Source organism: Montipora capricornis, chromosome 6, assembly GCF_036669925.1.
Source record: "Montipora capricornis isolate CH-2021 chromosome 6, ASM3666992v2, whole genome shotgun sequence".
NCBI lineage: Eukaryota > Metazoa > Cnidaria > Anthozoa > Scleractinia > Acroporidae > Montipora > Montipora capricornis.
In genome coordinates, this window is record NC_090888.1 from 63,225,022 (window position 1) to 63,242,521 (window position 17,500).

General features: G+C 39.7%; 1 protein-coding gene and 1 pseudogene across 1 annotated transcript in view; both read left to right on the top strand.

Annotated features, from left to right (window-relative positions):
• Positions 1-13,272, top strand: part of LOC138051087 (uncharacterized) — a 19,307-nt gene extending 6,035 nt beyond the window's left edge. The window contains exons 4-6 of the mRNA XM_068897238.1: positions 3,430-4,049; positions 4,695-5,193; positions 12,525-13,272. Coding sequence (XP_068753339.1) covers positions 3,430-4,049; positions 4,695-5,193; positions 12,525-13,126 — 1,721 coding nt within the window. The 3' untranslated portion in view covers positions 13,127-13,272. The remainder of the gene's footprint in view (positions 1-3,429; positions 4,050-4,694; positions 5,194-12,524) is intronic.
• The window catches only part of LOC138052838 (uncharacterized), a 116,907-nt pseudogene that overhangs the window by 45,028 nt on the left and 54,379 nt on the right, over positions 1-17,500 (top strand).

A 17,500-nucleotide genomic window follows, 5' to 3' on the forward strand; every position in this document is an offset into this window, starting at 1 on the left:
GAAAAAAACTCTCATAGCGTATAAATAGAGAGAGATCAAAGAAGTGGAAGCGCTGTAAAAAAAATCTGTGTGGTGTATTTCCTTACGGAGGCCTGGTTTTTACCTGGCGACGTAAGCCTAAGCACAAGCCGGTACGAACTGAAAAGACTGGGTCTGAATTGGGGGGGGGGGCATGTCGGTTGTCAGTTAAAATTTTCAATCTTGGTGGTTGTCGGTAAATTTCACTCTATGAGTAAAAATGCAAGTTAATTATTCATATTCGTTATGTAATTCGCACAGTTTAACTGTATACAAAGTGTACAATTTGACATAATTTATTATTTGATAGCACTTTGACCTCATTGTAAGTCTGGTTTGTTCACGCAATGTGATCGTTTACCTCACCTTTGTTAACAAATGCCGATAAATTGCATTTATTCTATATGTGAATTTGTTTTCCTGCCGATTACAGGGCATTGAAGTAATCAAGAGAGAATAATTAGACCATCAATCATTTCCAGCGTCATTAAGACAGCTGTCAATATTACTTAGACTACTTACCATCACAAGTCGAGACGCTACAAATGCACGAACAGTCCTGTCGGATCGTGTAACACACGCTCTCTTGACAAGATCTGAATGTTCTTCATTCTCTGATTCGTCATCAAACGAATTTGTCTCATACTCATCAATGTATTTTTGTCTGTGATCATCAAACACCTCAGTAACATCCCCGTCGTCCACAAATTGTATGCTGACAATGCGTTGTGGTATCGCATTCGCTGATGGATACTCCTTCCCTTCTTTTTTTAAGGGAATCGAAGTCTCTCTTCAGATTCATTGGTCGTAGACTGCAAAACAGTCGTATTTTTTGCGAACGCAAGAGACGCAGTAAATATTTAGACGAAAGTGGTATTTTGAGACGCGGTAAATATTCCAACGAAAGGTCTGGAGTGAGGCTCGCGCGCTTCACACGCGAGGATCACGCTTACGGCGCTTCGCGCCTTCCGGAAATGAAAGAAAACGACTGTTTTGCAGTCTACGTTGGTCGTGGGTTGAACAGCGTAGACAGCTGGTGACAAGGCCCCAGCTTCATCTTACGTTTTGTGGTCTCGCTCCTAACAGTCCGTTGGCGTACTGGCCTATAACTCTCTATCCGCTCTTTAGTCTGTTCTTCCATCTTTAATCTTTTAATCTTTAATAGAGGTGCTCCTAAAATAGTAAATACTATACTATGCTATACTATACTACACATAACAAGAGAATTTTATTCCATAAAGCTCATTTGTACAAACCTATACGCTTTATTTTCACATGTGGAAAAGGCTTATACAGCCAATCAGTAATGGCGTACAGCTATTTCACATGTGGAAGTATAACCAATCAACGATAGCGTAAAGGCGTTTCCAATGCCAATCACTCGTGCATCTCGTGCAAATCGTACTTTGTTATTGAATTAAATTAAATTTGCATTTGGTTCTATTGTTAGTGAGTTTTTGTTTCTAATTTGCGTTCAGAAAACTATTTTAATTAAAATTTTCGTCTTATGTGTAATACTGTAAACAGTTCACGACATAGAAAGTGCTTTGTACGGGGTTTTATTCACTCGTTGTTCGTGTCAAAAACCCTCGCTCGTTCGGGTTTTTGACACAAACAACTCGTGAATAAAACCCCGTACGCCGCACTTTCTATTGCGTAAACTATATAAACTATACTATACTGGCGTTATGTCCTCAGTTGGCAAAGGTGCCATCTTAGCTACGATCACTTTTATAATTCTGCTCATGAATCGGCCGCATGGAAAAACAACGTACAAGCGACTACAGCCACAATAGTCAGAACATCGCCGTTTGCTGCTAATCGATTAAACCCAGTCATACCCTCTCAAAAGCGTTTAAAACATTAAGACCTAGCTCAGTGACGTGTTACAAATCGTTTTCCTTATTCCCATTTAAGCTCTTTTTGATTCCGAACAAATTTGATCACGAATACTTATTTCGCCCGGTTCAAAGTTTTTCTTAAGTAGTAACAGTGCCAGTCAGTGAGATCCAAGAAAAACAATAAAGACTGCAAGAGATGCAGAATCCGAGTATTGTCATCGAACAGAAATGCACGTAATTAGATGCACCACGATTTTGATAAGCGTCACAAAAGTCTCTATTTGCTCTCTATCACTCGCTTCTGGGGGCACACAATCAACGTCACGAAGTCTTCCCTGAATTCCAGTCCTCAAAAAAAGTTAAACAGCTGCATCTACCCTCATCAAAGAGTAAAGCTATTGTAGCCCTTACACTTATCACGAAAAATAGGTAGCGAATACTTTGACTTAAAAGGCCACTTCATACTAGATATCAAAATTGGGCGTGCACCTAATAACGGTACCGAGCCGATTCTTAAATAATGTTAAAATCGGTGGTGCCTCAAATAAGTTTTAACACTTTCAAGAGACCTTGTCATTAGAACGATTGACACTACAACACTTTATCACGTAACAGCAATGTTTTGGTACCATGTGAAACATCAATTATTGTTCAACAACATGCTGTCGTTCTTGTGGCGTAACAAGTTACCACGGCAACATGAAAATCTTGCAAAGACAGCCTTTTTTTGGCTTTAGTTGATCATATCTGAAAAACTAACTCGGTGACTCTCTGCAAAGTCAAAAAAAAAAAATTTTGTGAAGCGGATTTAGAGCTACCTTAAATTTTCGATTAGTTTAGGTGGCTCTGACTCTGCTCCACAGAATTTTTTTTTAAACTTTGAGGAAAGTTTCATTCTGACATGCTGATTACATTTCAGAAATTAAAAACCGGGGGTGACGGAGTTTGTTTTTGAGATATGAGAAGCTAAAGCCAAAATATGGGGTGCTTTTGCAAGGTTTTCCCGTTTCCAAGTTAACTTTTTACGTCACAAAAATGACTACGTCTTTTTCAGCACTAATTGGTGTTTGATATGGAACCATAACATTGCTGTTAAGTGATTAAGTGTTGTAGTGTCAATCCTTCTGGTAAGAATGTTTCTTTTAAGTGCTAAAACTGATTTGAGCCACCTTAAGTAGTCTTGTAAAGCTAATACAGCCTAACAATGGTTTTTTTAAAAAAAGACAACCAAAAGAAACAACAAAACCAATTATTAGAGTATTAAGTTCCTCATGTTCATATGTGGTATTGGTTCGCCCAGATATAGAGCGATAGATGCCAATTAAAGAAAACTGTTGGGAAGGAGCTTGGAAGACCAAGAGATAAGTCAGAAGCTCAGAGCTAATACAAGAGAGAACTCAGAATTGTTCGCCTGAGAGCAGTAACTATTGTGTTACTCGATATTACTAATACTGAACATTACCTTATCTTCGCTACTGTGAAGTTAATGACGATAAAAAAGGAAATTTAACTCATTTCACTTTACTTTGAAAGCAAAAATAATCAGCTTTAACTTACTTTTACGCCACAGATTGTTCAGATCTGTTCAAGTCAGGTGAAACTCACAGTGGAGTGTACTCTATCGACCCCGACGGCAAAGGATCCTTTAATGTTTACTGTGACATGCACACCGACGGCGCAGGATGGACAGTGTTTCAAAGAAGACGAGATGGCTCGGTTGACTTCTATAGGGGATGGAACGATTACAAATCAGGCTTTGGACATCTTACGGCTGAGTTCTGGTTAGGAAACGACAAGATCCACCGACTGACGGCCTCTATACCCAGCTCTCTGCGAGTGGAGTTGGAGGATTTGAAGGGAGTCAAAGCGTATGCCAAATATGGTCGGTTCAGCATTAGGAACGAGCAGGCTCTGTATCGACTTGAAGTGAGTTCATATTCAGGGACAGCAGGAGATTCGTTGATCACAAATCATAATAACATGGCGTTCACCACAAAAGATAGAGATAATGATAGATGGAGTGGCGGTAATTGTGCTGTGTATTTAACCGGTGCTTGGTGGTACAAGTCTTGCTCTGAATCCAACCTCAACGGAAAATACCTTTTAGGAAAAAGCCGAGGAGTCCGGTGGGATACGTTTAGGCATCGTCTTGATCAGAAAACTACTGAGATGAAACTAAGGCCATCATCTTAAAAGGAAGAGGCATGGTAAATAAGTAGTTTTCTTTGATATTTCAAAAACTGTAAGTCTTGTAGAATTTATTGTCAGCTCAAACGTCTCATCATCGACTTAAAGTGAGTTTATAGTCATGGACAGCAGGAGATTCATTTATATCAGAATATAACACAGCGTTTTGGAAAAAAAAGGTAATACGGATGGCAGTAGTTCGAGCGATACAAATTGTACTGTGAGTTACATTGGTGCCTGGTGGTACAAAAATTGCCAAAACTCAAATGTTAATGACAATATCTGGGAGAAAACCATGATGACTAAGGAGCCTATTGGTATCACTTTAGAACAGACCTTTCATAAAAAAAAAGAAGAATGAAAATAAAATAATTCACTGAAACTGAAGCAATCATTTTAGACGGAAGAGCTACTGTAATCTGAAATCTGTGGTGGATGAGTATGGCTGTAAATAAATACCTATGGCCAATAAATAACTTACGATATTCAAACAATAAGTAAATCAACGAAGCATTTTAAGTAATATTTCAAAAACGAGTGCAAGTGTTCATCGGGGTTTCAAACCCGAGGAAACTGATGAAAGCACGAGGCCACAGACCGCGTGCTTTTATTGTTTTCGAGTGTTTGAAACCCCGATGAAACACGAAGCACGAAGCACGAAGCACTTGCCAAGTGACTGGTCACCCCACACCAGAAGTGAAGTGGGGCAAGTTGTTAGATAAGCTTCCACAGGGGAGGGTGCTGAGAAATAACACATGTACAGTCATGAAATTGGAAGACGTCCGTAAATCTGATTCCGCGGAGTATATCTGTACTGCCACTAACCTATCAGGAACCGTTCTTAAGAAAACTCTTTTAGTAGTGGTTTCCCTTCCCCGCTTTCTAATTAAACCTCCTGTCAGAATTGTTGCAAGCCTTGGGTACTCGCTGAAACTAAACTGCAGCGCTACTGGTGATACACAACCAGTCATCAGCTGGAAACGACAAGGCTCTTCTCTGCCAGGTGGACGAAATCAACAGATCAATGGAGCGTTAGTTATAAGGAATGTTACAAAGGAGGATGGAGGAAATTACATTTGTGTTGCAACCAGCGCTGGAGTGTCTACCATAGAAACTGTTAGTTACGTAGAGGTTCGGCGTCCACGAGGTGAGCGGAGAAACATGTAAAGTAGTATAATTTTATGCAAGGAGAGGAATTTTCCTAATTTGGGCAGAATACTATAAGAAAAGTGAATAAATGCACCGAAATTTAGGCACAAGTTACATTATCAAGATTATCATTGTCACTAATAATCTCTAGTTCTCACACGCAGTCATTTTTCCTGGAAAGAATGTCTGCCACCAAATTTGTCATAAAGATAAGATACGAATGCAATTAAGTGCTCAGCGTGAATCGAGCCAACGATTCAAGTCAATGCATAGCTCATCTTGCTTCAGTGAATTGGCCAGAGAGACAATGTTGGGACTCTCATAGACGACATTTGCAACACCTATTTTCCATATAGGTATAGAGGCTGGTTTACACAGGACATAAATATACAGCATAAAAACAAGCCTAGAAAATGTAATGCGGGAGTGAAGTTAGCGTAATTGTAAAAGTAAGCATAAGTATAAGCTTCAGCCAAGAATCAAAGGCACCTGTGGCTAATACGTTGATAGAACGCAAAAGCCGTGAGTGAACGTAATTTGAGACTGAAGTGTATCTTATGAATAGCAGTTAAGATTGATGTGATAGTAACTAAATAACAATCCCTGATGTGAGATAAGAAAATTTAGCGTTATGAAACGAGTTGCTTACGGTAAATTCTGAATCACCACCGTAAGAAATATTTGAGACATGAGGTTTTGGGCATTAACCTCGTCAGAGCGAATTGAAATATTCGCGTGTAGCGAATAAAGCGAGGAATCAAAGAAGAAGCACTATAAAGAAAGTTATCGCATGTGTGACCTGGTTTTAGCCTTGCGAATTATACCTAATCACAAGCAAAACTACTGAAGAGAAGTCTGTAGAGCTTAGATCACTAGCACCTTTTGTTAAAATAGTAGACACTTATCAAAAAGTTCATATTTGTAGTGACGCGTTGCAAATCGTCGTAACCAAGGAACAAGGTCCCGAAGCACAAAAAATTGCCTATAAAAAAAATTAAATTTTATTTCGCGTCTCAATCCTTTCCTGGCATTCTTTAGTCACCTAAGTATTAAAAGTTATTTCATCACTTATCACTAAAGTTTTATAGGTCCATTGATTCTATAATATCAAAATTTGGTTCCATTAAAATCCGTTCTCAGGTTGAATCCGTTTTTACCTAAGTTAAATTGGTGATCCTCATTTTACCACACTTTTTTTCGAGCTTAAATTCAGCCGAGAGAAAAATTAAGGTCTGTGAGTGAGTTTTATGAAGAAGTGGAAACATTTCAGAATAAAGATTGTTGTGTTATCAAAGGTCAGAGTTGTTATTCCTGTTCTGTTGAACTGAGGTATCGTTGGTCAACACGGTGTCACAAGTCGGTGAATACTCGCCTGAAGTTTAAAGTGAGTTTTGATTTCACAACTTAGAAATGTGCTCTTCGTTCACGTTCGATTCATTCCCATCATTTTGCTTTGAAGTTGGTAATTACAAACTTACTGCTGTTTGGTACCGTTATTATGGCGTGTAAGCCGGTCGGTCTTCCGGTACCTCAGATACCAGAAGTTGAAGGGGTAGAAGAGAGAGAGCTGTTAGACTGGTTCATTCTGGAATACAGTGATAATTGTACGGTAATGGGATGGTTTTTCCCTAAAGCAAGCTGCCTATATGACACCAACAGCGAAAATGGAAAAAGGCGGATTTGTGCATGTCCACTCTGCGTGCCACGCTTCCAACAAGGATGAAGAGGCTAATAAACCAAAGTTATAAGATACTTGGTTTAAATGTTGAGGATAGAAGTAACCCATTGAAATTTCTTCAAGCTCTTATCAAGAAATTTTGAGGCAGTTTAAGTGTTCAAGGTGAGCGAACAAAGGTGGGTCGCATGTTTCAAGCTGAAGGAAAATCAATTTGTGCCTGGGAATGTTGATTGGCAGGGCTAGCCAAGTATTTTGAATATGGGGATTTTGAGGACCAAACATGTCGTGATAGGTTTATTGCTGGTTTAGTATATGAAAATTTACAAGGAAAGTTAAACACTAATGGTCATCGAAACAAGGCGTTTCCTATTGTTTTGGAAATTGCCAAGAACTATGAATCCTGTGCGGAGGAAAACGGACTGATGAGGCAAGTGCGGGAGATCAGGAGCAAGTCAACTGGGCAGATAAACACTTTCGTTGGAAAAGAAAGAATCCGCACAAAGGATCGCGCCAAAGTGAGTGTAACTATTGTGGAGCTCAGCCGAGCCACCCTAGAGAAACGTGCCGTGCCGTTGTACTTAAGTATGTGTGCCGGAACTGTGGTAAGTAAGGGCATATTGCCTACCCTGGATGCCAGAGGATTTTTTTCTCTTAGAGCGACGAAATAGCGATACAGGTACAGGCCATCTAGTTCTTTGAAAAGGCCGTTCCAATGGGATGCTGTTTTATATTCCTAAAGTCAGATTTTGACCCTAGCAATTCGATTGGTTCCAGGAACTTGTCAGTTCTAATGAGTCCTTTGATTGGTTCAATTGCTGTCAACCTGATTTCTTGTGCCCACTATGGGCACTATGATTGCAAATGCCGAAACGCTGAAATTTGTTGATGTGAAGAAGCCATGCGTTTGACAATTAGATGTCAGAGACAAAGGCCTGGGTGGAGCACTGTTACGAGACGGATACCCCATGGTTTTCACCTGTTCCACGTTGTCAGCACCTGAAAGAAGTATGCTCGTATCGAAAAAGAGTGTCTGGCCATCAAAATAGCAGGCTCAAAGGTTTATCAGTACCTGTATGGCAAGCAAGATATTGTTGTACATTCAGACCACCAACCACTTGAAACTATTTTCAAGAAACCCCGAAACACTTGCCCATTCACATCCACAGTGGTGTACAAGAAAGGCAGGTACATGTACTTGGCAGATACCATGTCAAGAGCTGCTTTAAGGATGCCTGCGACCAGTGTCTCCCACGAGGAAGTGTTTCATTGTTACCCGAAGAATGATCACCGCTCGTTCAAAACAGAAATCGAGACCATAGAGTTAGATTCCCCTGCAATGCACCCGGATACATTAGAGGAAATCATGGTTACTACACTAAGTGATCCAACCCAGTCTGCCCTGACTCAGTTTATGGCTAATTGCTGGCCATCTGATAAATAGTGTGCTCCAACAGCGCTGCGTCACTATTAACCATTTCGGGATGAACTAGCTGTATAACCAGTTCACATATAGTAGTTGGCACGTAGTATTTAGTGCCTTATATACAGTTGTGGAAATCTTAGATAGATCCATTGATATTATTCCAACAGTTTTGTGATTCCATGCGCCACCTCTCTGTTAAACTATGATGTGCCGTCTCGCAACCATGATTTTGTCTCTAAGCGGATACATATTTATGATAAACTTTTTCAAATTGTGGGCTTATTCTATTATGAATATTTTTTTCAAACACTTTAGAAAGAGCCGGCAGAATAGTCAATGGCCTATAATTAGCTTTATTTAATGCGTTCTGGTGAACAGGAGTGATGCACGTGACAGTTGACCACTACAGTGACTGGCTCGAAGTTCACTTAATTAAACGAGAACATATCTGGGGCACATGTTATTTCAGTCACAAAGGCACACTTCTCCCAGCCCGCTGTAGCATTCCTAAGACGTTCCTATCAGACAATGGACCCCAATATATCTCACAAGAATTTATGAATTTTGCTAAGGCATATGATCTCCAGCTGGTCACTCGATCGCCGTACTATGCAAGGGCCACCAGTAAAGCAGAATCTGCTATCAAAGAAGCCAAGAAGATGTCAAAAAGGACTGACCTGCTTACAAGCCTTTTAGAGCATAGAAACACCCCATTTCAGGGTATGACCTACTCCCCAGCTCAGCACAGAGGTTCCTTTGCCGTCGAACAAGGTCGATGCTGCCCGTATCTGAATCCTTGTTACGCCGGTCTGCGTCTCCAGTTCCTGTGGTGCTCGAGGAACAATTGCAACGGAGAGCTAAAGCGAAAGCGAACTACGAAAAAACGACCAATAAAAAGCAAGCGCCGCTGGTGCCTGGGGAATTTGTTTAAAGGAAGCCCAGTGATCACCATCGAGGTGAATTGTGGAGGTTCGGAGAGGTGCTGAATGAGGTGACCCCTCGTTCGTTCCTTGTCGGAACGCAACACGGATTGGTTGGATGCAACCGAACCCACCTAAGTGGACACTTTCTTCTGCTCCATCGCATTCAGGAATATGTCGGTGGTAAATAGTTCAATATCTCTGTAGAGTGATGTAATTGGTTGCCACTTTGGTGACTGTTTCGAAGCTTGTGATAAATTGAGTTAGGGCAACTTTTTCTCACAGCTTTGATATAGTTGGTAATAGGGACAAATTGCAATTGTTTGTAGCTACCTCGTGATCACTCTCCTTATGAAGAGGAATAAACTCCCGTACTTCCATGAGTCCGGGTAGACAGAACTGGTCAAGGAGCAGTTGATGATATCAGTTAAGACGGGTAGTATGTGATCTAGGCAGTCCTTGATAACTCGCATGGACATCTTGTAAGGCCCAGGGGCCTTATTTGATGGCATTGTACATATAAAATTTCGAATCTTGCTGGATGCCACGGGATAGAAATTGAAACGCTGGCTTGGTGAATTGGGTGCTGAAGAGAAGGCTGTGACAAAGCTATCAGCGTTATGTTCCTTAATAGCTCGCTCGCGGCCTCCGCTGCTTTACCTCCCAGTGAAGTAATTCCGTGGCTACCAGGTCTGTATCTTTGTTAATAGAAATCCTTGTCGAGAGCCTTGCTGGGAGACATTTACGAATAGTTTCCCACATAGACCCTGTTTTCCCCTTGCATGGTGTCTTTATGGAATGTAGGTCATTGAATGGCCTTGTTCTGGAGTATCTTTCGTCTAAATTTATCAAATGAAATGAAACACATTTTACCCTAAGAAACTCTGCAAACAAATTAGTTGTTCTCTTTCCGCGAACTAACAATCTGAAAAATAGTTTTAGTTACAGTGGTGCAAACCTCTGGAACAGCCTAAACTTTAACCTTAGGAAATCGGAATTCCTTAAACAACTAAAGCAATTGCTCTATCAGAATTTTTTTTTTAAATTGTGATAGAGCAGTGCATTCATGGAAAACAGGTTATAGTTAGTAGTTAATGTTAGTATTTATTCAGTAATGAAGTAGTTTTAGCACATATACAAATTCATTTATTGCACTATATAAAAAAGTAATAGGACTGAGTGGACTACAATTCAGGGAGTAATCGTGCGCGTGATTTGAAATTACCAGCATTACACCTGAATTGTACAACACGAAGTCTTATTACTAATTAATCGTAACTATAACAAAATGCGAGAAAATCAGAACAAAACTAGAGGTAAAAAGTCTTTGAATACCTTTTTGAGTGAAAAAGTTAACATTTCCAATTACCGGTATCCAATTTGGAGTCGTTCAAATTGGATACCTGTAATTAGACACCCACGTGATCGCGTGTCAATTACACGATAAATAGGCACGCACAGAACCAATCAGGTTTGAGAATTTTGTAATAGTTACGATTAATAGCTTTATTTCTTTCAATCCTGATGAATTTGTACCGTGTATAAAGAAAGGTTAAAGATTAAAGAAATCCTCCACTGCATACAGCGGCTTACGGCCCCGTCTCTGTGTATGAAGCTCGGTAGGCGGGGCCAGACCTGGTGAAGGAGGCTTGGGTTTGAAAGCCACTAAAAAGTGGTTGTGCATTCCACAGATAGAGGAGGATTTCTTTCTCCCTTGTGGGGTCTTTTCGATGGTCTCTTTAATGGAGTTGATTTCCTCCTGGTTTATTGCTTTCAGCTATTAGTTCGAGCTCTCTTATGATCTACATATGTCGATGCAACCCTTCAGGATGAGCTTGGAGACTTGCAGGAGCATCTTGCTTGCTTGACTTGCTCTTATTCCAATACTTATCCTGTCTCTAATTAGGCTTAACTTTTCTCAAAGACTCGAAAGTTACATCTCCTAGCCAACGTGCGCGGAGCCGTAACGTACGCATCTACAGATTCATTTGCTTCTTGGTCGCTTCTATTGAATCGATATCTTTCGTAAATTTCGTTAGTCTCGCCAATCTAGTAACTCTGTAGCTTTTGGAAAACTATATCAATGTCCTTCTTATCGTCTTCATTCTCAAATTCGAAGCCTTCGTAGACGTACCAGAGCATCTGTGCCAATGCAGGATAGCAATGTGGCAGTTCTTAGCGATTTGTTTTAATTAGATTGGGGTTTTCAGGCTTTTTGGGACGTACAGCTATTACGTAATTGCTTCATTGCACAATGGACTTTCTTCCAGTTCGTCGCTGTGAGCTCTAATTTCGAGGCAACGGGGTATTTTTTGGGATTTGTACTACATTTGGTTGAGCAATGACTCCATGCATTTGCACAAATTCGCCGCTATCCCCAGGTTTTTCTGCCATATTTTCGAAGATACCTAGATTTTATTGGCAAAGTTTTCCTTCTAGAACACAAAACAACTCTACTCACCGATATATTTCACTCTTCACTCTCCTTTCCTGAGGCGTGTTGAAAATAAATTAGGGAAAATAAACAAAGTAAGTAGTATGGCAGTTTGCCAGGATACTCGACCACGTAAGGGCGAACAAAGTTTTAACAAAAAAACTTTATCGATCACTGAGCGGTAATTCCTCGCTGTCAGTCGATGTAAAAACCGGATTCCAATTCTGACACCATGTAAACAATTGTCTAGGGCAAGAAACGAAGTAAATATATTCACGAAACAAGACGTTTAATCATGATGGATCGAGTGTGCACATACTCATCAAGCGAAAACAGTTTACATCACGGAACCTGGATGTAGGTCAATGCATAACTTAGGTACACATGCAAAGTCAAACATCGTTACAGGTCCTGAATGGACAATGTCACGGAGTCCTGCTGCTCTGCGGGCTCAGCAAAGTCAAGTTTGCCGTCCTGTCTACGGGCTCATTGCACCTTAATTTGTAAGTATGACTTTGTAATGCCCGCAGGTCAGGGGGACAAATTGTCCATTCAGGACTAGCTCCCGAAGAGTTTTAGTACCTCAATGGGTAGAGAATCCAACCAGTGTTACATCCGACTCTGATGTTCAGTTGTCCTTTCGCTTGTCTCTAAGCAACTAGTTCATCATTCGAGATGGAAACTTAGAAGGAAATCGTACTTCGCTGTACTTGTTAGTGTTATAGCTTTTTTTGCTCATAGCACAAGTGGGATACATTATAAAAACCTTACTCAACGATTAGTTTCTTTATTTAGAGAGCGGGTTTTTAAACCCTTTTCACTTCACTGTGAACACATGATTACTTCTTTTTTTAATTTATGTCTTACGCCATAGATTGCTCAGATCTATTAAACTCAGGTCAAACTCACAGTGGAGTTTACTCTGTCGACCCCGACGATAAAGGATTCTTCAATGTTTATTGTGACATGCGCACCGACGGCGGAGGATGGACCGTGTTTCAAAGAAGACAAGATGGTTCGATAGACTTCCATCGGGGATGGAACGATTACAAATCAGGCTTCGGTCAGCTGACGGCTGAGTTCTGGTTAGGAAACGACAAGATCCACCGGCTGACGGCCTCTAGACCCAGCTCTCTGCGAGTGCAGTTGGAGGATTGGAACGGAGGCAAAGCGTATGCCAAATATGGTCGTTTTAACATTGGAAACGAGCAGGCGCAGTATCGACTTGAAGTGAGTTTGTATTCAGGGACAGCGGGAGATTCGTTGGCATGGCATAATAACATGGCATTTTCCACAAAAGATAGAGATGATAACTGTGCAGTGAGGTACACCGGTGGTTGGTGGTACAACAATTGCCATCAATCCAATCTAAACGGAAGATACGTAGGAGAAAAACGTGATCGCAAAGGAACCCTGTGGGTTCAGTTTAGAGACATTCTTTCTCTGAAATTCACTGAAATGAAAGTGAGACCATAATCCTAGAAGGAACAGTAACCGCAAACGAAATGTGTTATTGATAAGGAACGTTTTCCATTTAATAGATTAATGAACAACTCTAATCAAAACAATATTGGTAAAACGGAGAAAATAGGTGTCATGATTATAATAATCATATCAAGTACTGTAGGACTAGAATCTTTTAAGGTGACTCCTTAGGAAAAGAACTCGTCAAAGAATGAAACTTTGCACACTGTTGTTATTTATCATATCATTCAAGGAGATTATAAAAGCGAATTAAAGAAGGAAGTTCACCGTGTTCATTCCTGAGGTACGACGCTAAGGAAATACTTCTATTTAGGTCTGTTTTTCAATTGCATCATACTCCCAGTGTTAGACAATTTGGCTCGATTTTGTTGATGTAACTCTTGATATACCGAAAAGTCTGGCGTCATTCTATTGCTTATTCACTTACGTACTAGGAAAATGTACTTGGATGCCTTTGTGAGCGCATAACACTCCAAAATAGATTTAACTCCAATAAGAGCTGTAACACTCGTTATAATTGTCGCACTTGTCGCGTGCAATGCTATGAAATTACCAAAAAGCTCACTATAGATTGTTGGCGATTCTTTTACAACTCTATGAAGACAATGTTCTTAGCAAAATAATGAAATAAAGACGTGAGAGTCATCGTACTCTTTCAGAAAAAAATAATTTTAATTTTGGTGTCAATGAAAATCGTCCATTTTATCAATGTGCGAAATATGCGCGCGCGGACTGATGACGACGCAAGAAGTAAGTAAGTAAGTAACATTATTTCAACTCGGGTTGATGAGGCTGATTAGGCCCCTAGCAAATACATGCTAATATGCCGAGAAAAGTGAAATAAATAAATAAAAATTGTATATGTATATATACATGATCAATTAATAACTAACATTCTAACTATATCAATAAATAAACAATCCTAACTCTTAAAGTTATTACAATGAATCATAGAAATCTGTACATTACAGATGTAGTTCTCTCACAGCCTTCTTAAATTCCTTAAGAATTTTCGTTGAACGTAATTTATCCGGTAAAGAATTCCACACTTTGGCACCAATAAAAGTTGTAGATTTTAGGCCAAAGTTTGTAGTTTTCTTACGTGGGTACCTCTCAAGCACTTCACATTATTACGTACGACGAACAAGTCACTTATATATCCAGGTAACACCAGTAACACCACTGCTGCTCACTGAAATCATGCGGAGTAGATCTGCGAAATGTAAAACCAGCGAATCACTTTAGGAGAATTTGATCCTCTGTTCAAACGTAACAAAATTTTGCCCTACTGCATGTGAAGTAAATCGGAGGGTTGTCACAATAGACACTACAAAGTGTCGCCTAACCCTAATCCTTAAAAAATGTAACAGTTCTGTGAGCCGTAAATAGCGGGACATTTTGTGACACCTTGTGATGCCTATTGTGACGTACCAGGAATCTTATTATGTCGGAGTAGTTGAAATGTGGAGTAAATCGAAGCAATAAGGTCATACGGGAGCAGTGAGGTTATTGTGGCATAGTCAGAGAGCAGCGTTTACGTCAGTGGTGTCAGTAATCTTTATCGTACATTTGCTGTTATTGGACTCCTGAATCTAAGATTAAAATGAGTCTAAGGTCATCAGTAATACATCTCTTTAGGAGCATTGTTTCCTTAATTTTGAACTATGAAAATAAAGGGAGATGGAAAATTATCCTCGCAGTTGTAAACGCAATTTGTGCCATGGCGTAAAAATCCCTGAAAATACACTTTGCAAGACGTGTGGCGGGAAATGAATCCCAAAAAGAAACAATTTACCAGGAGAAACAAAACATATAAAGTCCAGTGCAGGTTCGATTACTTTTTATCATCTCAAAACCTTGCTAACCTTGCCAAAGAGTGTAGTATGGTCCACGCAACAGGCTCCTCTGATCACTGCGCGGTCAAGCTATTTATTCACCAGACGCTCTCAACAAAAAGGCTGAGCCGGGACTTTGGAAATTTAATTCATCGTTATTAGAGGATGAAGAGTACATTCATGAATTCAAAGGAAACATTAAAAGGTATAGAAATAAATACCTGTATTTAGACGACAAATACCTGAGATGGGACCTAATGAAAATGGAAGTGCGAGGCTTCGCAATCGCTTACTCCAAAAGGAAAGCTAAAAAGAAGAAGAATGAGGAAAAAAAGTTGCAGTAGCTGCTGAATGAACTATTGGCCCAGTCTGCACGATGTAAAAAAAATCCACTTTTAAGAACAAAGATACAAAGCACACAACTGCGTCTCAAACAAATAACAGACCAAAAAGTTAAGGGTGCTATCTTGAGAAGCAAAGGAAGATGGTGGAATACGGTGAGAAGAGCACCAGATATTAGAAAAAGGGGAAAAAAAGGTGAGGAGAAAAACACCATCAAATTGAAATTAAAACATGAAACGGAAACTGAAGATCAGGAGATCATTCTAAGGGAAGGGGATGATTTTTACAGAGCTTTATATGAATCGCGCAATATCAAAATAGAAACACCAGAGAGCAAGACTTTCTTAGAAAACGAGCTCATCAAACGATTAAGCGATGAGAACGCGAACATTTGTGAAGGAAAAATAACTAAGGAAGAGTGCAAAAAATCTTTAAATGAGATGGAAATAGGTAAATCTCCGGGCTCAGACGGCGTTACTTCTGAATTTTATAAGCGATTCTGGGATGAAATTAGTGATGATGTCGTACAAAGTATTAACAGCGCCTTTGTCGATTTGTCAGAAAAGAGGTATCATCATTCCATTACCAAAGAAAGACAAACCCACCGATGTCTTTAACAGCTTACTTCCAGTTACTTTGCTAAAAGTGGACTATAAAATTGCTACAAAAGTAATAGCGAACAGATTAGCAAAAGTACTCCCAGATATCATAAGCCCAAATCAAACTGGTTACGTAAAGAATAGAAAATATTGGCGAGAATGTCAGACTCATTTCTGATGTTATTGACTATACTGCAGCAAAGCAAACACAAGAGGTCGCCCTTTTTCTTGATTTTAAGAAGGAGTTTGATTCAATCGAATGGGAGTACTTGCACAAATTCTTGGATGTTTTTAACTTCAAGCAAGATTTAAAAGACGGGTAAAGTGTTTTACACGGATATTTCTAGCTGTGTTACAAACAATGATTTTGCATTCCCCTTTTTTTTAACCTTTAGGAGGCTCGAAAGGGTTTCAACACTTAGAAGACTCTCTGTTTAGATCGAATAACACTACAACACTGTATCACGTAGCAGCAATGTTATGGTACTATATGAAACACTAATTATTTCCAAACAAGATGTGATCATTATTGTGATGTAATACGTTACCTTGGCGACGGGAAAGCCCAGCAAAAACACCCTATATTTTGGATTTAGACGCTCATATCTCAAAAGCGATTTTGGTGATACCCCTTTTTTATTGCTGAAAAGTGATGAGAAGACCACGATGAAACCTTCGGTAAAGTTTAAAAAAATTCTGTGAAGAGGATTCAAAGCTACCTCAAAGAAATAACAAAATTAAGGTGGCTCTGAATCCACGAAACAGAATTTTTAAAACTTTGCAGAAAGTTGTATTATGCCCTTTTGATTACTTTTCAGAAATAAAAAATGACGTACAATGATCCCAAGAGAAAGCAAAAAGAATTATTCACATTTTGAATTCACAGCGCGAGGTCAGGTCTAGAAGAGATCCATCTCCACATAACGATTTGTAGCATTGATCTTCCAGCTTTCAAATTCTAGGGAAACCCATTCTGAAGAAAGTCATTATACAGCATTTATAAACCACTATTTTGTAAACCCCAGAAGTGAATAGTGCTCTTTACGCGTTCCTATTGGAGAACGAAGAAGTCGTGATTAGCGAAGTATCTTTAAACTCTTCTATTCTGCAAAGTTCGCCGGAGCGGAGAATCAAAGTAGTGCAGTAGTATTCATGATGATTTAAATAATAACGGAAGTTTCCTAATTTAGCTAAAATCAAAGAAAATAAGAAAACCGACAGCCAAGCACGAGCTGCTCGTTTCTTAAGACGAGGAGTTTCAATAATATGGTCTGAAAGCAGTTACTCCATACAGCCAAGCAATGAACCAAATAGCTACGAATACAAAAATATAGAAGTGCACTGACATACGTTAGAAAGAGGTTGAATTCTACGTAGCGCGCAGCGATAATCTACGTCCTACAATAGAGCACTATTTGTCTACATGCATTGCCCAAGTAAGGTGGCTATCAAAGACTACGCTCACTACTTTGGCCTGTTGGACGTGCTCTATAACATTGCCTTTTAATGTGACACAAACATCAGTACGGCCATCAGAGAGAGATTTCTGTTTAAGGGCGGACGTAAAGGCCATAAGTTCGGGTTTTTTT